Source organism: Poeciliopsis prolifica, unplaced genomic scaffold, assembly GCF_027474105.1.
Source record: "Poeciliopsis prolifica strain line A6 unplaced genomic scaffold, Auburn_PproV2 SCAFFOLD031, whole genome shotgun sequence".
In the NCBI taxonomy this organism is placed as follows: domain Eukaryota; kingdom Metazoa; phylum Chordata; class Actinopteri; order Cyprinodontiformes; family Poeciliidae; genus Poeciliopsis; species Poeciliopsis prolifica.
This window is the reverse complement of record NW_026562406.1, coordinates 2,178,283-2,204,611: the sequence shown is the minus strand read 5'-3', so window position 1 is coordinate 2,204,611 and position 26,329 is coordinate 2,178,283. Positions and strand designations below refer to the sequence as shown.

General features: G+C 42.1%; 1 protein-coding gene across 4 annotated transcripts in view; it reads left to right on the top strand.

Moving 5' to 3' along the window:
- arvcfb (ARVCF delta catenin family member b) overlaps window positions 1–25,099 on the top strand; it is a 204,569-nt gene extending 179,470 nt beyond the window's left edge. For all 4 annotated transcript variants that reach the window (XM_055050921.1, XM_055050923.1, XM_055050922.1 and 1 more), the window contains 8 exons: window positions 12,269–12,396; window positions 13,840–13,990; window positions 14,118–14,310; window positions 16,001–16,112; window positions 16,829–16,916; window positions 18,750–18,841; window positions 20,548–20,660; window positions 22,283–25,099. In XM_055050921.1, the coding sequence (XP_054906896.1) occupies window positions 12,269–12,396; window positions 13,840–13,990; window positions 14,118–14,310; window positions 16,001–16,112; window positions 16,829–16,916; window positions 18,750–18,841; window positions 20,548–20,649 (866 nt within the window). In that variant the 3' untranslated portion in view covers window positions 20,650–20,660; window positions 22,283–25,099. The remainder of the gene's footprint in view (window positions 1–12,268; window positions 12,397–13,839; window positions 13,991–14,117; window positions 14,311–16,000; window positions 16,113–16,828; window positions 16,917–18,749; window positions 18,842–20,547; window positions 20,661–22,282) is intronic.
- Window positions 25,100–26,329: the final 1,230 nt, after the last annotated feature.

Genomic DNA, 26,329 nt, shown 5'->3' with positions numbered 1-26,329 from the left:
TGTCTCATTCAAGGCAGAGGAGGGCTGCTTAGTGTTTCTACGAAGGACGCTTTAGTGTACTTGAAAGCAGATTAAAGTTTTTCTGATTATCACAGGAGGGGAAGAAAACCAGAACTCCACAATGTGCCATTTCACTGTTACTATGATCGGAAAGGAAAGTCTTCAGAAACGCACCCGGGGTGTAAACGGTAGAAACGCCTGTAAAACGGAGCAAGAGGGGAAACTGTCATGGCGAACCGATTGTTCTGCCCCCACAATTTATGACGAAAAGAAATATGATTACAAAACTGATCTAAAAGGAGCATGCACCTGTTCAGAGAGAACAACATTAATAGTTTTAGAAAAGCTGTGTCTTTTCATGACTTAACATCTTACTGCATTGTCATACGTCTGAATGTTCAGAAATAATAAAAAAAAAAATGCAATAAAGTTTCTAAGAAGAGAGCAACGTTACCGTTTTCCGCTTTTCAAAGCCCTCTTGTTTGTCTGGGCTGCGACTGCCACCAATTTAGATTTTAATACACATTTGGTTCAATGATGGGTTCATTGAAGCCGGCGGGGGTGGAGGCGGGGGGGCGGGTGGGCGGACCCATTTCATCCTCTCTGCCTTTTATTGGTCTCTTATCAGCACACACAAATCCAGATTCATCTGAGTTATTGTGGCTGTCTGCAAACAGCCGTGCAGCTTGTTTACTCACATAAATATTTTCAGAGGGTCTGCCTTTGTGTCCCGCGCGCACACACACACACACACACACACACACACACACACACACACACACACACACACACACACACAAACAAACAAAGCACGGGGTCGTCAACCACAAACTGTGATATCATGTCGCTATTAGAGGTGATGATGTTTATCCAGGAGGTTAGAGAGGGAGGAAATATTGCCGGGGAAGATTCAGCGTGGGCCGTCTGTGTCCGTGCCGGAGAAGCTGAAGGGAGCGAGAGGACGTCTGTGTCTGTGACACCGACTCAGACGCGGTTAATCCCCACACGGCCGTGATGCCAAAGCTCTGATTGAGCCGGTTGTTTTCCCAGCTTCCTAAAAAGCATTTTCCAAATAAAAATCGGCAGTGTTGCATTTAGGCATTCAGCTTCCTCTGAATCAATACTTTGAACCATCAGGTTTTGGCTGAAATGAAAGCTCTAAATCTTCTTGGGTATGTCTCTATCCGCTTGTCAAATTTATGGCCCTTTTCCACAAGCACCTGTCAACGCAAGTCGACTCGTCTTCTGTTACAACTGAGTGCAGTTGGGCGGTTCAGGAGTCCAAAAAGTGATTTGTACGCAACGCAGGACGTGGAAGCTATGGCGAACATTCTGCTCAGTCTGTCTTATAGTCTCCAGATATACTCAGTCACTGTAGTGAGTATTTACAAATGGTGGATCAGATTACTGTAATGAACGCAACTAAGGACTTTACGCTTAGCCAATCAGTAGCCAACTGTCTTGTGGCATTGCATTTTAAGCCCAAACTCTGAACGTTTAGAACCCCTGCGGAGTAGTTTTAAAAAAAAAACAAAAAAAACATTACTAGCGGAAAACACTTAAGCACTCATAGAGATCAGAAGGAGCTAGTACACAGGATAAATCAGAGACTAACAAGTTCATAGGCTCTGTAAGCTTTTGCAAGTCACTGCAGAGTCTCAGAATTTACTAAGTGGATGTGTTCAAAGTGTTTCTTACTGACCATCTTGAAAATACTGATCATGTCATCCAGTCTTAGCCTGTTTTCAGTCCTTGTTTCAGTCATTGTTGTATTTCTCCGTCAGCCCCGTTCTCTGGATTGTCTCTGCTCATTTCCAAAGCCTGGACATCCAAATTTAACCTTTGTTGAAGTTCATCATTTTTTTTTTATCCTCTACATTTGGATAATTGTATTTCCTTGCAGCGCCGAAGTGATCCACTGTTACCTGCTCACTGTTTACCAGACTGCTGTTCCCATCCACCATGCAATATTCATTTCTCAGCCTCCACAATTTCTCCTTGCTCTCTCTTCAACTTTCTTCTCATTTGTCCCCGTCATGTTTCCTTCTTTTCCCCAAACCATCAAATTATTCATCTCTTGTCTCTGGTCACTTTCTTCTTTTTCCTTTTCTTTCTTATTCATTCCCAAGTTCTAAACATATCTAAACATATTTTTTTCCCAGTTTTCTCAACCCCCTCACTGTTCTCTTCCTGTATAGAGAGATGTATATAGGACGTAAGAACTGTTGTGAATTTGTCGAGCCATAGCTCCTCTTTGACAACTTAAGCTCATATTTATGATTTACACTCAAGTGAGCAAACAAAAAAGGAACCGTGGAAGATCCATCTTCCTCCATTGCTTCTTTTTTCCCCGAGACTCGCCTCTCTTGCTCTCTTTCTCTCTCTCTCTCTCTCTCTCTCTCCAGCCTCTTTCCTCTTCTCTTTTACATTCCTTCTTCCATCCTCTTGTTGTTGCAGGAGTTTAAATTTGGTTTGTGTCTGGGCAAGGACGTGACTCGCCTGAGTATGGATGAGCAGGCACTCAAGGTGATGCTGATAGACTTTTAAGCCATCGAAACATTCTTGCGGACACCGAAACACTTGAAAGCGCACACGGGCGTCTCCTCTCTGTGAAACACTGGAGGGTCTGACAGACTGCTCCTCAGGCCACAAGCAGGTCTCAGGCTCTAATTGCTATCATTTGTGTATTCCATAGTAATGGCAGATATGTGAAGTAACTCAGAGTCGCAGTTGAAGAATTTTCAACATGCACAACAAATCTATTGTAGCCTGGCTTAGCTAGCGATCAGGACATGCTACAGCGGCAGCTGTGCAATGCAGTGATGCGACAGTGCAAGGCAGCGTCACTTCCTTTAATTCCTTGAGTACTGAACTGTAAAGCATATCTGAACAAGCGTGATATGTTATAAATTAAACCCACGATTTATGTATTGTTTAAAATGAAGGTTTATGTGTTGCTCCCAAACACTGTTCTGGTAGTTGGAGGCATTTGGAAGTATAAAGTATTTCCAAATGCTTGGACATCTTGGTCTGTCCCCTATTAGATTAGGCTCTACTAAGGAAAAAGGATTGGCATTTGGTAATGATCAAATATCAATCAATGTGAATCTAGATGAATCAAAGGATACTTGTAGGAAAATATTGTAAGTAAATATTGAAGTCAGATACTTTTCATTGCAGGGTTTGTTGTTTTGATTTTAAAGCAGCTGGAAGCATGACAGCTTGCTTCTGTTTTTGCCGGAGGTGAGCAGCAGTGTATTCATGGAAATATCAGTCGTTGCATAAAACAGAGCTTACATTGTGTCTGCAAACCTCGAATGTCAGCAATATGCATTCTCATTCGTCTCACTTCCCAATCTAATTGTCATAAAAAGGCCGTTGCATCCTCCAACACTGACAAAATGTCAGATGTTCTTAATGTGATTTTCCTCCAAATGGATTATAAACCTAACAGACACAATAATTTAATCCGGGGCCCTAAAACCCACTCCCATCAGGAGGAGAGACACTGGATGGAAACGTTATACATGGCACATTCTTGAATTAGCTACAAAAGGACTCGCTAGCTTTTTCTTCGGCAGTGACAGAACCGCTGGGTCTCTGTTCGTATCCAGAAGTCAAAGGTTGCAGTAAAAAAAAGAAAAAAAAAAAGACGGAACATCTTCGATGAACCATGTGAAAGAAATTCATGGACATTTCAGACAGTCCAGTTCATCAGCAGGTCTTTGCCACCGGTGCTTGACTCTTTCTACCAAAAAAGGCACAGCGGGGCTCCTCTGGCCTTTGAGATCAAGAAAGAGGAAGAAGCCACTCGCACCGGAAAAAACAGCTTGCTGCTAAGGGTCCCATTATGCTACTTGTTAGGATTCCAGCTTTTATGGACCAGACTTACGGTAGTGCCAAAGCAGATGCCTGCTGCGAGATGGCAAAGAATGAAGGAGGTAGTGACAGAAGGGTCAGTGAGGCACAAACCTTTGTATCTTGTATCTAGTATTTTCTTCCTCTCCCCTGCCTTCAATCATTTCATCGCGCCAGTACATTTTGTGGCACAAAACTGATGGGGAGCAGTCCAAGATGGAGGCCAATGCCTCTCTTTGTCAACATCCAAATGAAGGCCAAGCACCATGTGGGTATGCTAATGCGTGCTGCCCTGGGGCTCCTCATAGAGATGCCAATCTGCAGCCAGAGCCCACTGACTATGAGGGGTCACAATGAACTCTGTCAATCCGAAGGGGTGACTGGAGGTTGAACTACTGCTGTAAGACCAAAAGAAGCTCTCGCTTCGAACAAACATTTAAGAAAAGATGTTGGAATATCTCTTATCTGTCTTACATGATCATGGGAAAATAAGTTTCCATTGCTGTTGAGACCGTCATACAAAAATCTATCTACAGTGCATGAGTTGATCAGTTGGAGAACATCTTTCAGCGTCAGTAACTTGTATTGGTCTTTTCTGGCTGTTGTACAGGATTTCTTTGTAATCTTAATTCAGTTTATTGAGACTCTCTTGAGACACCAATCAAATTGAGATCTGGACTTTAACTGGGACTTTGCACATTTGCTCTTATGTTTAGGATCATCGCTCTGTTAGTGAGCCACTTTGTTTCGAGCTTTTCATGGGCAGAGAGATTCCCTCCAGTCTGAATCTAGAACACATGGGTGTGCAGAGGAGTTCATGGTGTCATCACTCAGTGTCTGGCGCTCCAGCCAAAATCTTCACTCCTCCACCACGTTGCCTAATAGGTTGTGTTTTACTTTCAGGCAATGCACTGTTTTCTTATTTTATTTATCTAACCAAGCGTGGCTCTAAGAATTATGGTAAGACCAGTCTATGTTGGTTTCATTTGCTTACAGGACATTAGTTCGAAACTCTTTTTATTCGTTTTGATGCAAGTTTTTCAATATGCTGCCATATTCTTCTAACAATAAAGATGCATTTCCTCCTGGTCATCCTTTACAACAAGTCATTAATGTTGCCTCACTTGTCTGCAGTCAAGCTCTACAGAGCTGCTGAGCTAATATTGGAGCCAGGTGTGCTGAAGCAGAGACGTCTGAAAGTTAACACACAACTCCAGATCAGAAAAACTACTAATATTCCTACTTTTATAGGGGTAGCCACACTTGTTAATGATCATATATTTAATTGTATTACATTAAAAGCTCCTGGCTGCTGTTTCACTTGTTCAATGCTACGGAGGCAGATAGGGTGCACTTAGTATTTTCCCATGACTGTAGTAAAACAGATTTTCACAGTGGTTCGCCACTACAGAAATTAGAGTAGTGGGAGCCGCGGGAAGGGAATTTGAAAGTCAATTAGACGCACTTCAGTGAGATGTACACCTAGCATTAACATGCATCTCCAATCAGGGCCTAATTATAGTCGCAGCTGACATTAACAGGCATCTTTAGCATACAAATACTGTGCAAGTCACCTCCTTTGCTGATACTTCAGAAGTCTTTGTCCCCACCTCCTCAAAGGATAATGTGAAAAGTATGCCACCGTAGACGTTGTTACATTCATACTTTCTCCCAAAATAAAAATGCAGCGAGCCACAGCTCGTATTTACAGATTCTCTGTGTGTCCAATATTCAAAGTGCTGTCCTACTCAAAGTAATTATCATGTAGTGCGAAGCTGACGTGTCAGTTAACAACCGCCATCTGGTTCTGCTCCAAGCAGAATAAACAACAACATGAAAGCGCCATTATTCGCTAACACCGAATGACTCGGAGGGGCCTCGGCGAACCTCGCCAATTTACTTGTTTTGTTTGTGCGGTTCCGCCGCTCACCTTTTTTATTTTTTTTTTTTTTAATGAACCCGAGAGGGTCGAGAGCATTGCTCCGTCTCAGCCATGTTACTTTTAATGATGTGCGATGTTTGGCCAATCACCGCTCTGTGACTTCTGCCCCGAGAACGTCTTCATTAGCACCGCAGCGCTGTCCCATGTGCTGCGTGCGCTCGCATAAAGACGCTCAGACATAAAAGAGGGGTTTGTGGAGTTAAGCTTGCATGAGTTTCAGATGTGGAACCAGACCAGAAACTTGAGGCTTCCCCTGTTGGAAGGATTTCATTTATTTATGTGGTCTATGTCTGATGCAGAATGTGGCCTTGCTGCCAGCATTCCTCTGGAAGGACAGTTTTCTTTCGTCTTTTGATTCGTTTTCCTCCTCAAACTGTCCTTAGCCGTTTCCATCAAGTATTTGTGAAAACTTGCAGCCAGGTGTTTAGATCACTGTGGAGAATTTACGTTCCTTCCTGAATGTTTTGACTCGGCCACACTGGAAGGTTTTAAAGCATGAACACATTGAATGCCATTTTAGAGCATCTCAAACTTAAGACCAGACTTTGACTAGGCCTCTCCAAATTGCTTCTCGGCTTTGGATCATTGCTTTTCTACATAAACTCAGTATGCATGAGTTCAAGATCACAAACTGGCCAATCAAAAATTGTAGATAAAGATTTCTAGAACGTAAAGGTCCATCAGTTACGGCAAGTCGTTTGGGTCGTGGAGCTGTAAAGCAGCCAAAGACAATCGCATTCAAAAAATTAATATTTTTGTCTCATCCGTCCTCATTATATTTTCCAGCCACTCCTGGGAAGTACCGTCAATGCTCTGTTTTTTCTCCATTTGTAGAGAAAGGCTCTAAATCAGGGCTTCTCCAGCAAACGGGTTCCAGGAGTTGAGCTGGAACCTGTCCTAGAACCGGCTTCTGTGAAAGATTGGAGAGAATTTAACCACAAAAGTACTAAACTTAGCATAGTGCCATTGCTGTTTAATACAAAAAACGGTGTGGATTCTTCACAGTCTTGAATTATATTTAAAAAAAACTGTCAGAAATAACCGTCATGAGTTGTGAGCATAGTTAACTACTTTAACTTTATGACTTCTAATCCATATAAATTTCGAGAAGTCATCTGTTGTTATTCTAACGCTGCGTCTACATTTTGTCATTGTTTAAAGGGGAGGAAATTTTAGATTAATTCAAGATGCCAATCAGGTTCTATTTAAGTGATGTCAACAGTTCTGAAAATAAAGCATCTGCAACTTTTCAAAAACTACTTGACTACAGAATTGCTTTTGCGCAAAGGACCAGGTTGGTTGGTAAACCAATCAAAACCAGTTTGTTTTTGTATCCTCTCATAATAAATTGTGCTTGCTGATCAGAAACATCAAAGTGTGACCAAACAAACAAAGCAAAACCAGCAGAAACCTGGAAACAATCCCCCTTCATGGCACGGTACATGTTTTCCCTGCTTTGTTGAGGTGCCATGCTGGAAATAGGAGGTGTAAATAAACGGAGCATTGGTGCAAATTCAAGAAGGAACCTCTAGCTGGACGTAGGCAGACGGAATCGATGGACATCATTTTTGACATGCCTCGCCAAGTGTTTGGTGTGTTTATGGATTTAGGTGTGTGCACGAAGTTGTTTGCAGAGGCGTGTATCCGGTTTTGCTCGAATGCACTCGACTATGTGAGAGCAAAACAGAAAGCCCTGAAGATTTGCGAATGCGAGGCGTTTGCCTCCCCTCCCTCCAACTTTACCCCCTCGTGCGGGAATACTGATTAGTCTTTGCGGTGTTTGCATACATACATTGATACGTGCATGCGCATCAATGAATCCATTGTCATTTACCATTCTGTCTTTCACAGTGGAAGACATCGAGGCAGTAGCGAAGCCGCCTGATCCCAATTACTGCTGCAGCTCTTCACCAGGCGTCGCTCAATCACTCGAACCAAACTTAGTTTCTAACCCAGTTTTCGTGCTCCGGAGCACAACAAAGCTCCTCATCTTCGGGACCTCCGGCGCTAATTGAGCGACGCCTCGATTTGCAGGAGTCGTCGCCGTCGTCTTCCGCTTCGGAGAAACAGCCCGCAGCTCCTCCCACTCGCGCCTCGTTCAGGCTCTTTCTCCTGCCACGTGCCCGTTTGCAACTGTGTGGCCCAGCTTTAGTTGCTGGGCGTCTTTGCGTGCACTGCTGTATATCAGAGCGCAGCAGGAGCTCCGTAAGGAGGCCACAGCTGTGTGTGATGTGCCCCACCAACATACAAGTGTTGGAAATAGGCTCATGGGGCTGAGCTGGCAGGGAGCCGCCAGTGATGCTGGCTACGCTTTAATGTTTTTTATTTATGGCATAATTTTTGTAGCGTTTGCTTTCGGCTTGTGGCGAAGGCGTGGATGCAGAAAGCCAGAGGCTTGTGTTTTATTATGATCAATATGTAATCAAAATGTTACAGGATACCGTCTTTGAACTGCTGCGAGATTAACATCTTAACGAGTAATCATAAGTGATCCAGTGTGGAAATCCCGCATTGTAGACATACACCTCTGTGTGGACACATGCTTCTGTGACTCTTTGATGACTTCAACACAAAAAAGCAGAAGACTTGTTAGTGCCTGTTACACCATGACGCTGCAAAGTCATTTTACACTTTCAGTGTCTATGGCAACTAAAAGCTCATCTTTGGTTGGTAGTTAGATGTCATTTTGTGTGGAGCAAACAACACACACTGGAGTTATTACTGCCATTACAGTAAAAACAGCAGCCTGCCACTGCTGCACCAGTCATTTAGATCTGCTACTATAATACACGCTATATAAAGTACGTGACGAAACTGTACATAATGTCAGATTCGTAAACTAAAATCATAATTTGCCAATATTACAGGGAACCCTATAAAAATGTTTTTTTTTTTAACAGAGTGAAGAATTCAAAGACCGGTCCGTTTCTGTTCATCAGTTGATTAAGAATTTAACAAAACAAGTTTTTAAAAATTTATAGATATAGTCAGTTTTATCCAGGTCCATTGGTCTTACTGTAGAAATGATCAAATGCTAAAACAATCTGAAATAGCCCTTTAGGCCAGCAATGGAAAGAAGATATCAAGCACATGTGAACTTCACTATTCACATGTGTTGGCTAACAATTAGCTGGTCTCGGGATTCTCAAAATGCACAGGAAGATTTCCTGCCTTATCTGCCAAAGTTTTTATTTTCTGTCATGATCTGCATTAAAAAGGGAGATAAAACAGAGCTGGATTCTTCCTTACTGCTGTTTATAACAGAATATTGTTGGCCAGCTCAACAAACAGAACTACATCCTTTCTTACTTCAAAATAAGAGTCACAAATGAAGATGCTACCTTGAATCAAGCTTAAAGCAAACACCTTCTTAAACTATTATTTTCTAATAATAATAGCTTATATTGACTTTACTTTAAATGTCATGCCGGCAGACTGCAATCGCTTTTTAATATCTGCACTTATGGAACATTCTGCTAATTAAATTGCTCTTCCGATACACAGTGCTCATACAGTTTTTATTTCACTAAAAATGTTGCTTGCATGTACTCCAAATCGGAGCTTCATGGGCAGCCGGCACCTACAGCAACCACAGTTCACCACAGCCAGGAATGCAAACTGGCAGAGGGCTGACCAGAACCAACCGGAGGTGGTGACATGAAGCCTTCGCTGCAGCCACAGATGATTGAAACTGCAGGATAGTGGCCCTCGAGGACTGGAGTTTGACAACCCTGTTCTAGACAGATTAGAGTTTGAGGACTTTTTCATTCTGGTGCATAAGAAATTTCCACAACTGGGGCAGACATCATCTTTGGTGTATTTTCTTTTTGTTGTTGTTTCTTGAAGGTCTCACTTACTGCACAGACTGAACAATTTAGCAATGAGATTCCAAAAGTAAAACGTTGAAAGGCTTTCAGAACACTTGCAGAACGCTAGAGGAGCACTTTGAGATTTTATGAATATCTTGTTTCTTTTAAGGAAGGCATAATGAGGACGGCTTAACGTTAGTACAATGTACTGTACGTAGACTGTGTATAGAGTCCATGCTACTGTAAGAGTTCAATGCGCCTGACTTGTTTTTCCTCAGACAGAATCTGCTCCGGAGATGAAATGTCTTCCAACAGGCCTGGCAGACTACAGACTCCAGTCTGCTGAGTTTGCACCCAGTACGGCCAGAAATACGAGGCGAATGCAGAATGTTGCTGAGTGGAGGGGTTCGCATGTTCCCCTTTCTCTGGCGTTGCCCATGAGCGAACCTTTTCATCCGATTCATGTTCTAGCACATGAATCGTCTCCCGGTCATGCTCACACGTCTCCCGGTCGCGCTGCTTTGCCGAGAATCGTTCCGATGCTCCCCGAGAAACGCTCGCGTACCACCTTGAGTTTTTACAGGTCAAAATGACGGAGGTATGAAAATGAAGGCACTTCTCTTCTTGTGCTGGAAAAGATTGTGCCTTAAAGCTTTTACGAGGGCAGGTCTTTGAAAATGAGCTCAACGTTTTTCAGACGGCACCTTCAGTTACTTTCGCCCGATCTGGCAGTTCCTCCCACACACATTCTGGTGGAGGGATCTTGAAGGGAAACGCCACGGGGAAGTAAACCACAGTTCCCGAGTGTTAACAACCATGTTGCCGTGTCTGAATGCGGCAATCTTAGAGGGGAGCCGAGGCCGCGCGGCTCTCTGCAAATGAAGGGTGTGAGATGTGGGATTTGGATGAATTTAAGAACACAAGTTTAACTTTATATTTCCGTTACCTCCCAAGCACAAAACTCCCCTCTGCTTTTTCTTTTCTAATTCTTCTGCTATAATAAACGGTTCCAAAAGAGGAGCGTCCACTTTCATACTTAAACTAAGCTTCGTTTTATGACTGTAAATGTTCTCAGAGCCTGGCTGGTCTGTGCGTTTCTCCTACAAGGTTCCTATATAATGGTGCCCACATAAATAGAAGGGTTTTCATATAAAAGCTGGCCTCAGAACACATGAATAAACACAGTCACATTCCATTGCATTTGAGCCTCGAGGAGACAAATCTGAAATGTGCTGTGGTCGAGAATAAACAGGCTGTTGTGTTTATGTAAGATTATTTTACTCACTACTTTCATATCTTCTAACATTAGGCATGGTGAGGAGAAGTTTGGTTAAATTTTAATGTAAGGCTAATCTGTAAAACTCACGGCCTTCCTTTTGGGGTTTTGTCTTAGACTCCTTAACTCATTTGACCATTGCATCTTTTGACATAAGCACATTTGTAAAGATCATGTAATGTAAGCTATGATTGATAAATTTTGTTTTCCTTTATCCAGCAAAAGTTGCTAAAGTTTCTGTATGTGGCATTTTCTGCAACAGCCACAGGTTGATATGGTGAAAGGGAAAGAAATGTAACTTACAGTAATACTTTTAGCTTGCAGTGTATCTGCTGAATTTAGCTCTTGGTCTACTTGTTCCCAAGGTATACACAATTTGTAATCCCATTTGCTTCGTTTCGCATCGACTTTTTCAACTAAAAAGGCAAAAGTACAAAATGGCAAAGGAACGGAGCCACTAGAAACCACCAAAGTTTAGCTTTGTCTTCCCAAAAATTTACAGTTTAATTTCTGGAAGTGACATTTGATTTCCAATAGCTGACGAATCTTCTTTCAACAGTGGCATCTTCCACACCAGAGTGTTGCAGCAACCTGCTTGTATTTAGACATGATGCATACACGGTTGAAATTTTAGGTTTCCGAGCTCAAATTTGTCCGATTCCTTTCGCCACCTGATTGTATCGGTTTGTCTCTGCTTCCTTCAAGAAACCTTAGCAGTTTAAGGCCATGTTGTTCAGTTGTCACCTCCATATAATTGTACAACTTTGTATTGCTCTGGTTCTTTGCGAAACACTGATGAGCCTATTTGTTTGAAGAAAAAAAAAAAAAAAACAAAGTCCTTTGATGGATGAATTTGATTTCAGTTTTTATTAGAAGCCTCTGCCTCCCTCCCTCACTGCGCCTGCTCTGTCTAATAGCTGATAAATGTAATTAGGTTTCCATCAGAGAGAGGAATAATGATCGACTGTGGCTGGATGTCTTGTGTGTTAGTGAGATAAGACTCCCTCTCAAATACTAGGGTTCAAACTTGAAAGTTGGATCAATAATCTCTCCTTGTGTTCTTCTGTAATGCTCGAGTGTTTTCGGCGGTGCTGCTCTTGTGTTGCGAAGTGGAACATTTTTGGCCATTTTCCGCTAAGAGATTCTCTTCATGTTCGTATTTTGAAGCTTTCACTGAAAACAAAGCGTTTCGACCCAAATGTTCGGCCATTTTGCAGGTGTTGTGCATTATGGCAACCACTGGCGTCTTTTCTCTCGTTGAGCAGAAGGACTCTGAGTGAGAAAACTTTTGTAATACGTTTGCTGGCTCCTCCACTAAGCCCATCTGCCTCTTTTGCCCTGCCAGCGGTTCCTACCAATTTGTCCCTCTGTGCTCCCCTACAGGCTTCGAGCTGCTGTACCAGCCCGAAGTGGTGAGGCTCTACCTTTCTCTGCTGACGGAGAGCCAGAACTACAATACCCTGGAGGCGGCTGCAGGGGCTCTGCAGAACCTCAGCGCTGGACAGTGGACTGTAAGTCCTCGGGTTGGAGGGGTGGGAGTGGTACGAAAACAAGACGCCATATTCAAACTGACTTTTTGCTTAATTGCACACTTTCTGCAAACTTTGATGTTGGTCGTGGCCTTTCGGTGGCGCAACCTTTACATTTGGAAGCACTAATGAGGGATAAATGGCATCCCACTGCGCTTTAGCGGAGGACAGGCATGGATGAGCACTAAACGCAGCAGCAGAGTTGAGCTAAATGCTAAGCTGGATGTGCGTTTAGCATAAAGGTGACTGGTAGACAGTTAGGAAAAGCAGTAAGAGCCCCACAAACACAAATACTGATATTCATTCATACTATCATTGAACAAAATGTGGACAAAATACTAAAACTAACAATCCCAACAATATGAACAGTTTTGGCAGCGGGTGTCGCTAATTGGAATTCACAGTGAACAATAAATCAAAGTTCTTCCTATGATTGTCATGATAAGAAATTGATCATGACAAATAATGAACTATACAATAAATTCCCGGTCCTAGTTCGCAGGCCCTGTCTATGAAAAGGAAAACATAAAAATAAAAAAAAACGGTGCAATCTACCTCAGGACCTCCCATCTGGTTGAAGTGACGTGATTAGATAACAGCTGCAGCCCACACTCATTCCCAGGACTTTCTGCGCTGGATGAGAAGAGTGGCTTTCCAGCAGCAGTCAGGTAGTCACTCCAATCAGAGCGGTTGTGGAGCCACTGAGAGAGAGAGGCTGCAGCAAATTATCAGCGTGGAAAGGCCTGGCTGTCAAACGTTAACGCTCAGCACCTCGGGCGAGAGCGGTCACCTGCGCCGCCCTGTTCCAACTACTCAGGCGGCCTGAGTGCTAACGGGTTGCGCTCAGCCCGCCCGGGCGTCGGTGCCGGAGCGCCTCTCTTCAGCAGATTTTAACTTTAAGTTCCTGTGGAATGTGCTCAGATTTGAGATGATTTAGTATTGACTCGCAGTTAAGATTTAAGTTGGCTTCCTGTTGAATTAACCACAATAGCAGCTGTTTTTTTTCGCCCATAGCACGTTGGAGTCTCTGACACATTGTTGTTAACAAAACAAATCCTGAACCTCGAGAGAATATCAGATTTTCAACCACAATCATTCCCTGATTTTTTAAAATTATTTTTTCCCCTCCTTTTCTCTCATGTTTTCCACAGCTCACTACTGCCACCTGGTGGCTCAGGCGTTCCCATTCTCTGCCTAATTGCATCTCTTGGGGTAGCAAAGATCCCTTTTATGTCAGAGTTAATGTTTCATGCTACAAAAAACAAGAAGAAGTAAAACCCAGTGATGTTTAAATTCAGACAAATTAAAGCGTGTGTCCGTTCAGAGCCCCGCTGCGCAGGAGACGCCAAACTGGCAGCTGCGGAGTGAGTGATGTGGAGTTTTGTGTGCAAGAACGCTAAAGATTACACCCCCAATGTCTTCCAGTGGTCCAACTACATCCGAGCCACAGTGCGGAAGGAGAAAGGTCTCCCCATCCTGGTGGAGCTGCTGCGCTCCGACTCTGACAAGGTGGTCCGAGCTGTGGCCATCGCCCTGCGCAACCTTTCCATCGACCGGCGCAACAAGGATCTGATAGGTATGAATCTTTTGAGTGAGGTGCATTGAGACCGTACAGGCGTGTTCTCCTTGATGTTAAGATTGAAAGGCTACGTTGGACACGCCTTAAGTTTTAATCATGTTTTGTAATCAATTCGACTTCACAGGAAGTTACGCCATGCGGGACCTTGTCAGCAACCTGCCCAGCGGCCAGCAGCGACCAGCCAAGAACCTGGAGGAGGACACCGTGGTCGCCATCCTCAACACGATTCACGAGATTGTGACGGACAGCTCGGAAAACGCTCGCTCCCTCATCCAGGCCCAGGCCATCGAGAAGCTGGTCGCCATCAACAGGACCAGGTGAAGATTTCCAAAATACTAAGCTGGGAACCGATCAGCACAAAGCAGTGGGGGAGTGGAAGAACATTGAAAGGTGGTATATAGAAGCTGTTTATAGGTCAATACTTTGTAGAAGTACTTCTACAAAAGCCCTGGAAATGTATTCACCCATATAGAGGCGAAGAACATTTTATTTCGGGGTTTAGGTTAGAGTTATACAAGACAAGAGCCTTTGTCCTCCATTGCTGTTGTTTGCAGATATCGCTTTTGCATCAGATTTATAAACATACCAGAAACATGCCAAAGGTTCTACTTTTGAACTTTTCTATGTTGGGGGGGAAAAAAGATTTAAATTGCAAAAAAATTTTAACACATTCATCACAGTGAATGTGTTAAAGTGCCAACACTAACTGTATTGTGTTAGTGTAAATGGAACTCAAAGCACTTTTTTTTTACTTTTTTACTTCTGTATAAATGTTTCAAAACTATGAATTCTTTTTCGTCCACTTCATAATTATCCACTGATATGTGTGACCAAATATAAGAGTACACATTCTTACCTAGTATTTTTTGTCTAGTTTCTGATGCAAATAACTGTTGAAAATAAGACAAAACTAACTGACAAATAACTTTTAAGAAAAATATAGGAGCTTGTTTTTAGCCAATAACCCCCGAATAATGATGAAAAATATCTAGCTCCACTGGCATATTTTTTTCCACTTATGGCATGGGAAAAATGTCTTGTTACAAGTGGAACTAGTACTGTTTCTTTTAATCCATAGTAAAGTATTACTGGCTGAAAACAGCCTTCTGCATCTTGCAAAAAAATTCCTTGACAGGTATTGTTGCCTTATTTCAAGTGCACTGAGATATTTACACTACAAACCAGACGTGAATGCTTGAAAAGATTTGATGTGTTTGTATTGTGCAGGGCACTAAGGATCACACAGAACCAGACTCACGGAGAGCGTGTTTATCTAAGCCAATCACGTAGGAGTCTGTGTATGAAAGAGACGTCAGATGCGTGATAATTCTGGTCAGGCCTTGAAAGCTAGTTGCATCATGAGCTTTTCATTGGCATTGATCGAGGTTAACATAACTTATCTCTAATAGTAAGACTGCCTTTCACATGGTGAACAATGTGAGCCTGCATACATTTCTACCTACCACAAATTATTTAATAGGCTTTTACCTCTGGAGGCAATGTTCTCGGTAGTGGAGTTTTGAATCTGCAGATTTCAGGCTGGTTCTAATCACTAGAGGACCGACATACCCCAAGTTACCCTCTTCTTTTACCAGCCCTCTTCAAAGACCTAATATTGTGTTAGGACGTATTGATCATATTGGCAGCTGCTAACCACCGCAAATACACATTGTTCCATCACAAAGAAGCTTGAGTTTCTGTTGGGCCTCCTGAGGTTAGCTTTCTTTGATGCGAGCCACCCTCCAAGCCACTTTTTAATTAACACCGGTGGCTCAGAGGTAACTAATGAAAGGAAACAGGCCCTCATCAGGTTATGAATTAAAAACAAAAAGCAGAGCCCGAAGCCCGAAGGCGTGGAGGCAGAGCCTTTTGAATAAAGAGATTGATCGCAGCCGCACTGATCCATCACAGCAACTGTCACCGTCAGGAGAGGGGGCGTTTCGATTGGCTTTCTTGCTCTTGTAAATTCCTCATTTATGCACCGCTTTTGTTTGTCGCTCCCCTCAGCCAATCGGCTCGCGAAACAAAGGCAGCGTTGCACGTCCTGCAGACGGTGTGGAGCTACAAGGAGCTGAGAAACACTTTGACTAAGGACGGTTGGAACAAGAGCCACTTCCAGGTACCCAATTTTACTTCAGCAAAACTTAATCTAACATGTGTTAACGTAAATTTATATACATATACTTTATGCATCATTCAGTACTTCAATGACGTATAAATTTATGACAGAAAATAGAGTTTCCCTATTTTTCAAATCAGTCAAAATATATGTGGGCAATTGATACTTAAAAACAGAAAGGAAAAATATCTACTTTTTAGATTGCAGTAGTGGTTTTGAATCTAAAAGAAATGAAGAGATTACATGGCAGACATCCCTAACCTTCAAATTGCAAATGGACTGAACTTAAAGAGCTTTATCTGATTTTTACTTGCACACAGTAGAAGTAGATGGAAGGGACTGTAATATTCGCTTTTATCAACAAAAAGTTTTGGAGTTCTTAGTTTGGATCCAGCAAATCAGTAGGAAACAACTTTCAGTGTTTTATCTGCCAGTCACTGATCAGAGCTGACCTGGGGAAGTCAAACTGGGATTGTGATCTGTGGCTGACTGATGGATCTCTAATGCTTGGCATTCATAGAGTTGCCTGTCACTATTCCTGACGCCAACACCTGTTTGTTATCTTAGCAGCCAAGATCCTAAACCTAAAGAGTTTAGAAAAATGTTATATCTTTATCATTTTGTTCTCTCATCAATCTGTAGAATAATTACAACTATGTCCTCAAAAGCTGTTTAAAATGTATCATGACATTGTTTGCTTCGTCTCTTTTACTCAGCCCACTGTGACGGCCACACCTAAAGCTACCAAGAACGGTAAACCAGGTTATGATGACACCACTCTGCCACTGATGGAGAAGAACCAAGGTTTGTGTGTGTGTGTGTGCGTGTGTGTACTTGTCGAGTTATCCTATTTTGGATCTTTTCTGACGTACTTACTGATCTTCTGAAGACCGACGGACTTTATGGGGACCAAAATCTCGTTCTGATTTTGTGAATGATCTTGTTCAGAGTCAGGGGTCAGAAGGTAAGGTGGAAATGAGGCTTTGGTTTTTGTTAGGGATGGATGTAGACTAGTATTAGTCTACATCCAGGTTGGTTTTAGTGGAAAGAAATTTAAATGTTCTCGAGAAGAATGTAAATTTTAAGGCCAAAACCAAACTTTTCTTTCTGCTATTATCGGAACATCGAATTCGCTCTCCGAGAAAATGAGTTTGTGCTTAACCACAACTACAAATTCAATCACATGGTAAAAGAATATTGTTATGAAAGATTAAAAAGGTCTTGTAAGAATCGTGTTTTAAATCTGTGCTATGCTGTAGGAGCCAAAATGCTATGGGAGTAATTTAGCTATAAAAAAACATTTTTTTGACTGAAATGCCAGTAGCAAAGCAACAGATTACCATCCCACATTTTGGCAGCTTGCTGTTTTTCTCTTTGCATCCATTCGGTGACACGCGCGTCTTCACACTCTCCGTTCGCATTCTTTGGTTTGTGGCCATCATCACCCTGAAAAGCTCCAGCATTTTGCCTCTCCTGCTCTGTTTGTTTACATCTTTGCTCCAAATGGCACGTATTGTTTTCAGGCACCATTTGTCTGAGAGGTGTCACATCACCATGTACATTGTGCCACTGGTGATAGGACACTTTTAGAGAAGCTGGGTCATATAGCAGCCCTCAGATGTAAAGGGAACTATCTTACTACTAATTTTTCTCCAGCATCCAATATTTCCGGTATCGATACGTTTTCCGATACTTTATACTCCAGTACTTTTAAGTCCTCAAGAACAACGTGTTTTGAGTTCAGGAAAGGAATCTATTTGTTGTGTTTTACATATGTTGCAGTCACAGTTGAAAAAGTTTTGGAAAGTCTACCACAGTATTACAACATCTTTGTTCATTACAATTCTACAAAAAATAATCCTTATGTTACATTAACTCTGTGTTTTGCATGGAATGTGATAAAACTCAACAAGTGTTTCAGCTGTGCTCTCCCACACACATCTAGCATTTCAGGACTCCATAGAAAGCCGTCTGACAGACAGATGGGGAGATGAATCAACCAAAACAGTCTTTCACCAAAAACATTGTGTTTTTTAACTGTCATTAGCATCTTAGTATGGCAATCCTTGAAAAATATGCAACTTTGCTCAGTAACGACTTCCAGATGGAAGTCATCCGTGGTTAGTAGATCCATTTTGTGGCACCTGGGTATGTCGTGTTAACATATCATAAAAAAAGATCAGATTTTTTGCCGTTCTGACATCGGTCCCTGGTATAGGCTGATCAAGCTGAAAGGCATCCGACTCAAGTCAACAGGTGATTCCTCAATCTGTCTCTAGAAATGGATTTTCCATAAACAACCAGTGTGCACTCTGTTAGTTTTCAGTGTAAAAATGACTGGTGTAAAACAATTTGACAATCTATTGACTGGAACGCCAAAATCCAACTATGGAAAATTGATTAGACTTTGACCCGAAATAGCCCGAGTGTTTTCCGAACACAGACATACCATCCATTTTGTGTTCAGGGCCCATTACCTCAAACTGTGAGTGCAGACGCATGTGTAATCTTCTTGTTTATGTTGGAAAACCGTTCCAGTAAGTAAAGGAAAAGGCTTTGTCTCTGTGTCTTGGAAATCTTTAAACAAATGACAACGCGCAGAGGAACGAGCTGACCACGGTTTTCTGATCTCATCAGACGGCTACTCCACCATTGACCAGAGGGACAAGGACTGCAAATACAAAACAGACGACGGGTCGGTGGACCTGACAGAACGGGAACCATTAAAGGTACGCACAAGTCTCCTCTCATCTCCAACGATGATGTCACGCAGAAATATCCTCCCTTGTCCTCTGCCCGTGTGTCTTTCCCGTCTTTCTGCGGCGGTCCTCATTAGAAGCTCTTAATTCTATCGACTCTTCAAACAGGCTGGAAAGTCGTCATCCGCTGTTAATGTTGCCACCGCAGCTCAGCGCTGCGGACGCCCTCAGATCTTTGAGACACCAGTTAATTGCCCGTAAGCTTTTGGAGTCCATAAAGCAATTAATCTGGGGCTGATTAAAAGAACCGCCAACAACCACGCTTTCCTGGAGACGAGCCTTGTTACAGAAATCAGCGTGCCGGCGAACTGTCGAGAGGTCGTCTGCTGATTATGCAGCCGGAGCTTGTTTATTGTCGGGCAGAGCAAGAAGATGGTAGCCGCGGAGGACGGCCGACATGTCTGGTGACTTTCAAGTACTTTTTGGCTGTTTAGTTTTCATCCAGTTAAGTATGTGATGGATGAGATTGGCCTTGTGGGAAAATAAAAAGTCTGCCTGCATCAGTTCATCTTCATACATAAATTAAGGTTCCTATATTTACTTCTGAGGGAAGGTTTTAGGTCATTCTGAGTCGTATTAGAAGTTAGTTTTACGTGTTTTCCCAAAAATATTGATTTATTTTTAGTATTGGTGACAGATTATTGATATTAATTTATATGTTTTACGAGGTTTAGACAGGAAGTGAATCCTTTTCCATTCTGCCTGACCTCAGATGACTTATCTGACTTGCGCTCTGCTGCAAGACTGTTTACTTCCACCGCAGTGGGCCTCGGATTTGATCATTAGTAATATGCGATGCTTACATAGATTGTTCAAAACCTCACGGCACCATAACAAGGTTCGTCATCAAGCGTGCGCAGCTGCGTCTGTCTTCTCACGGGCTCCGAGACTAGAGTGGTGGGAAACTAGAGGCTTCTTCAGCAAAAAAAAACCCCAGAACAAAACGGTGATTTCACAGGTGCGTACTTCACTGAAACTCATCTGGGAGCTAAAAATAGCCTTAAAGCAAAATGAATGGTGGTGCACTTGCTCCAGAACCGGGAGTTTTTATGAGGGCGAAAAAACTGAAAACATCGGCGTATGGGCGGAGGACGGATTATAAATAAAAACGACTGAGAAGTCAAAAGCAGTAGCTCACCTACAGAGGAGGGCAGAGAGATGTTGGTTAGCAGCGAGGCTCCTTAGCATGATACCCACACTGCCATGTTTAACAGTTGGTGTGATGGTGAGCTTCACCTTGACTCCTGCAAACATTGTTCTTGTTATTGTGTCCAAATATCTCCGTCTGCATCACTGACTATGTATATGTACATGTTTTGTTTGAGTTGTTAGTAAACAATATTTCTACAAAAGCTAAAACCAGTTTCTCCAAGGTGTTGCAAGGTTTTTTTGTGATTGCTGTGGCGTAAAATAGCTTTACATAGAAGCAGTTTGTTTGACTTGATCCTCTACCAGCTTTGAATTCAACTTTTAACTGTTGATTTGTTTTTCTTTGTTTTGCTGTTTTCTGATTTCTCCTTGCTCTCCTTGTGGCAGGAAATTAACTCTGGCTTCTCTTATCCTTGGATGCGATGCATGTCTGTTTTTAAGCCTTTATATAAAATGTACTGACCTTTTTTTTTGTTTGTTTGTTTTTGCTTTTTGTTTTTTCTAACTCCTCCTCCCCGTGACGACAGAATGACACAAATAGGAAACACTATATCAGGAGTAACAGGCCTGCGGTCAGTCTGGTGGACGCTTGTGATGTTAAACCTCAGCCTGTTGACTCCTGGGTCTAAGTGCATGCATGGTAGGTCCCTGAAAAATCCAAAATCCAAACTAAAGCATTACGCTGCACCTTCTAGATTTCAACCATGCACCATTTTCATCCTACCCGGTTCATCATTTTATCCCCCCCGTTGCTCACCTCTCACTGCACCAGCTAGCTTAAACATACTTCAGTACTGCTCACTGAAACGGACCCCAGATCAGCTGAAACTCAACTTTTATGAGACCCATCAAGCAATAAGAAGTTAAAAATGACCAGATCCAGTGACATAAAAAGGCTAAACAGCTGGTTCTGTTCTGGAGACGACTCTGGAACATCTGCAAGTTTCTTGAGAAAAGAAAATCAAGAAAATGAGTGTAGACAAAGCTGAGCATCCTGGACAGCAATAGTACTTGCATTTCCATTCACCTTAAAATTGCACAAATTGGAATTCTGAAAATAAATGGGAAGCCCTGCAATTTTGAAAATATGTTATTCAATAAAAAGTTTTTGCACTAACATGAGGTGCAAACACGTACAAAATGAGTTTCTCAAGGTTGCCAGCTGATCAGGGGGTGACCTCTGCTTTTCTCGTTGTTTCATCAGCAGCATGCCTCTCCTCCTGCCTCCTCATCCATCTTCTTATTAGCTGTCATTCATTCAGTTCTTTGTTTCCATTCATTGTGCTGTCATAGTAGCTCACACAGTAAAGTCATTTGGGGGTTTTTTTGGTACATTTTCCTCCTCTTTTTAGTAAAAAAAAACCAAAGAAAGGTAAGTTGTGTTCTCACAGGATTTCATCCAGAACATGAAGCATCTGTCTGGCCATGTTTGGCTGTCATCTGCACTGCTAAGGCTGAATCAGTAACCGTGATGACTTTTAAAGGGCATATATCAACATTTCAATGATAATGGGGCTTTCATCTTGATCTAGTTACATTAATTTCAATGAGTTGAGATAGAGGACAATTTTGGAGAATTTGGCTGAGAGTCGGGACAAGTTGATGATGTGATCGGTTCTGGAATCGGATCTAGGAATTCAAAATCCACAACAGGAGTTTGCCTTTTATTTTTGACCTGAGTTGAAACACTCAACAATTTTGAAAGCTGTCAGGTTTGCTATGTTCAGCTTCATACTGTTCAACAATAAGACAGCAAGAGAAGCAAACAAATATTGAACAGAAAGTTAATGTAGATTTTTCTTTTTGGTTGACGCCTCTTTACTGAAATTGCCATGCCATGTTGCAAACCTCGTTCGACCTTATTTTTTTTAATTCAAAGTAATCGCAGCAGAGATGATGGACAAACTGGAACGGTCCTATTCCGACTCTATTTTTAGCATTTTCCTGATTGTTGACAGTTTTTAATTCACAGAAGAAGAGCAGGTGTTGTCACTGTGCATTTATGGCTCATTAGAAAGACTAAATATGTCACCCAAGGTCACTAAATATATTAGACAGACTCAGCAGTCTGGAGAATGAAGAATCTTTTGGGAAAGTAGTAGAGCTCACTCCTTTTTTTTTCTTTTTTGTAACACATCACATCCATTCAACATATTTCCATTAATAATTAATTAATTAATTAATTATTATTAATTAATTTCTTGTTCTTTCCATCGGCTGGGATTGTCCTAATATTTGTTTTCCTTTCTCCATGTGTTTCAGGCTTAAGACATCCCCAGCTACAAGAGGATCTCTCATATCACCACTGCCATTTCACAGGAGCTCATTTTTGGAGAGGGACTGTACAGAGAAGAGGATTTCAAAAAGAATATGGCCATAACAGAGACTACCCAGTAGCAGTCCAGTTTTTCAGAAGAAGAAAAAAAAGAAGATATATATATATATAAAAGAGTAATGACACTTCCTACTTGGTCATATCTACATTCCTCGACATCATATGAATTTTCCAGTGCGGACTCTTGCTCCGAGAGTAAATTTGACGGAGGCCGGCGGGGTGTGACGAAAAGAAGAGGAAGAGTGAAGCGAAACAGAGGGAAAAGGAACGTGTGATGAAAGGCTACGGGAGAAGGACGCTCCTTTTTTGTCTTTACGGTGTGGTGCAGGGAGTTTTGGAGAACATGGATCTGTTGTACGTCGTTGTGGTCAGAGTTGGGGAAAGAGAGCAGAGAGAAACAAAAGGAAATAACCGAGCCTGAGAGGAGCCACAGCATTGTAGAGGGAAAGAGTAAAGAGTTTGTCCTCATGAACTAAAAAAACAGAAACAAAATCCATCTGGGTTCACTGTGTTTTTTTTTTTGTTTGTTTGTTTTGTTTTTTTATACAAAAACACAAGGACAAACAAAAAAACAGAACTGCTTTTGCTTCAGAATTGTGTGTCAGGTGATCAGTAGTCAAGAACCTGGAAGTTGGGATCTGCGGAGAAAACATGTGACATTCTGACCAAGACTGGAGTTTTTCATCCCTCACACAGAAAGCTCAAACGGTTCCGAAACCAAATCGGAGGAGGGTCTCTCTCCTCCGTCCCGTGCGAGCCTCACCGGCTTCGCTCACGCGGCCGCCATTTCTCGTGTGACACTCTCAGGTTGTGCAGCGGCGCGGCGAGGCGCGGCGAGTTTCCCGGCCGCTCGCTGTTCGTCAGTGTTGTGCATCGAAGAGGATTCAAGGCATTATGTTTATAAATGGATCTGTGTTTCTGAGGAGAAGCAGACTGTAAAGAAAAAGAAAAGTAATGATAAATAACAATAATGAGGATTCGTCTAAAATCATTTATGTTGGATTTTATATAAATGTATATTAGAATCAGATAAAAAAAAACAAAAAAAGGAAAAATTGTGATTAAAAAAAAAAAAATCAGATTTCTTACCTGTATATTAATATCACATTGTTTGGAAAGCACATTTCATTTGATGAAGGCCCACTGTTGTTTGTAAACGAGAAATAACTCTTACATAACTTAAACGTGTGTCAAAGCATCGTCGAGTCACACCGGCGATCACCTATTTATATTTTGTATTTGTGGGAAAAGGGTTACAGGAAGGAAAATGAATCTGGATCTGTGTTCCGTGGCAGCTCCTGTGTCTTCAAAACAGGAACAAGAGATGATTTTTAATTTTTAGAAAAAGTACATATATATATATATCTTCCTCATGCGTTTGTACGTGATTCGATTGCCACCAACTCACCTAACCTGCTGCGTCTTTAAGGAAATGATCCAGTTGTGAGCATGAAGATGTTTATATTCTATTCATTTCTTTTCCAAGTGCCAGTTTTTGTTTCTTCGTGGAGTCTTTGGGTGTTTCTTAATCCGCTCGTGCAGGAAGATGGCTGGAGACGAGAAGGACAGCGCTGTAAATTAAAGATTGGGTCTCACAGTATATATATATATATTTTTTTTTTACAGTCAAGATGCAGAATCGTCGATGCCATTGCAGAGAAATTTAACCCCGGCTGGTTTTCATGCGTCTCTCACTCAAGGCAAACGGCATGTGCCTGCGTTCAAGTCCGAGTTGATTTTTGATTCCTTTTTTTGTTTTGTTTTGTTTGTGATGTATGTGACTTTGTAAAGCTTGCATATTTTCCAGTGTTTACAAAGGTGTACGTTGTGGTAAAAGAAAAGAAAAGAAAAATCAGTGGAGTTTTCAGAAAAGCATCGTTCCTGTATGTTAGAACCCAGACTTCTAGAAGAAAAAAGAAAATGTCATCATAACCCCAACAACCCCTCCTGTGTGTCGGCAGACGTGCGTGCTTTCATCGGACGAAGTCCCGCGTCGACCTTCTCCTCCTTCCTCGAATGCACTACCGCAACCAAAGGATCGGGAATTGTGCTCATCATTTCTAAAGTAATAAAGGGCTCTCGGTTGTGTGAATGTGCAGCCCGCCCCCAACAGTTGCGCATTCGCAGAACGCAGAGCCACGCGTCTGTGCCGTGAAAAATCCACGGACACAAACACACACAAACACGCGGATTCAAGACAAACCTACCTGTGTAGATACGACCGATTCAAGACCGTGAAACTAAAGTAACTGAGTAGCAGATGTGTTTGTACCTATCATGTGCCTTAATCTTTTCCATGCTAGATAAAGAGAACTGTGTTTTATATAACTCCCATTCCACAAATTCCCTTTCCTTTCCCCAACCCCTAGTGTCAGACTCCTTACCCTCCCTGATCCCCGCCATTCAGCTCATCCATCCACCCATCCATCCATCTATCCAACTTCCACCTCAATGCCCCCCTCCTAAGTAGTTTAGACTGTTGGCGGGTTGCTGCCTTGATTTACATTGTAATATAAACTTTTAATGAGGTAGAGAGCATTTGACAAAAGGGTTTGATTTCCTAGAGAAGTAAAGCCGTCGGAGCTTTCGTAGTGAGCAGGAGCGATGCCACAGTGACAGAATGTAATATGTTAATTTTACTAATACCCAGAGGCAAATATTACGCTTGTTAAACATAATGGAAAAATACTGGTTTGTAGAGTATAAATTTGGTGTGTTTTCAATAAATCATGCCTGGAAATTAAGGGTTGTGTGGTTTTGTGTCTTATTTGCTTAAAGTTGAAGCCAATCTCCCTGCACTTTAAAGGGCCAGCGTTGTGTAAAATCGACTTTTTAGAGCTTGGTGTCGTTCCTTCATCAAATACAAACCTGTGGCGCTGCCTTCATTCTTTCATCCGTGTTCAGGAAATCCCGTGATCTACCATGGCAACGATTCAGCTGTGCAAAACGCTTGAGGACCTAGTGCCTCCTTTGAGATGGTTTCCGTGCCTCTCCAGAACCGCCTCACAGAGCTCCTTCTGCTCCTTCAGACTAGCCAGTATCAATTAGCAAACACCTGGTGGAGCTGGGCATCTGGTGCTAGTGAAAACCTCAAAGGGTTAACAGAGGAGAGACTTCTTGAAGGCGGACGTTTCAGAGCTAGTAGGAGAGAGAGGCCCAATTCTAAGGTGTTAAATTACATCAAATTTCTTTAAGTAATGTTTGACATGTATAACCTATTATATACAATTAAAGGTAACATATTTGTTGTGCCTGAAAAATACATACTACCACTTTAAAGTAGGATAAAACTGTTTTCTTCCTCCTATGGTTTTTCATCCTGCACATTTTTTTCAGGCAAGTCTCCCTGCGTGTCAAGAATGTGGTTTAATTTATCCACGAACGCGACACTACCGGCTCCACCAAGCAGTGGCGGTTTCCGATGTTGGCGAAGTGGGCAACCGCCCAGGGTGTCATGAGGGAAAGGGTGGTTCACCCAGGATGCCAAACAGGCTAGGACTATTCCTGCCACCAAGTGAGCAACTCAACAACAACAAAAGTACATCAGACCTTTATTGAAGAGCAGCAAGAAGAAAGACACACTTAGTCCAGTTTGCAGTTTGTCCAAAGCGATGTAGAGGGCACCACAGACAGTAAAAGGTGTTTTAGTTAGATCCTAAAAACAGCCCTTAAAAATACAGCCAGGACTGCGTTGTACGTTAATCTTTACTCATTTAGCTTTAAGGAGAACATTGTCATAATTAAAAGTTATAAAGGCCAGTCTTAAGACAGTGTCAATTGAGTTACTGGAAAAAAAATGGTTCCTTTCAAATTCATGCACCTGAAGTTGTGGTCAATGATTTGGGAATTCTACTCTTTGGCCTTGCTGCACATGTTTTGTCTCCTTGCAAATGAGACCTCCAGCAAACTGATCACAAAAACAGTATGGTCTAAAAATCAACAGATCTTGGATTATCCACAATCTAATACATTTA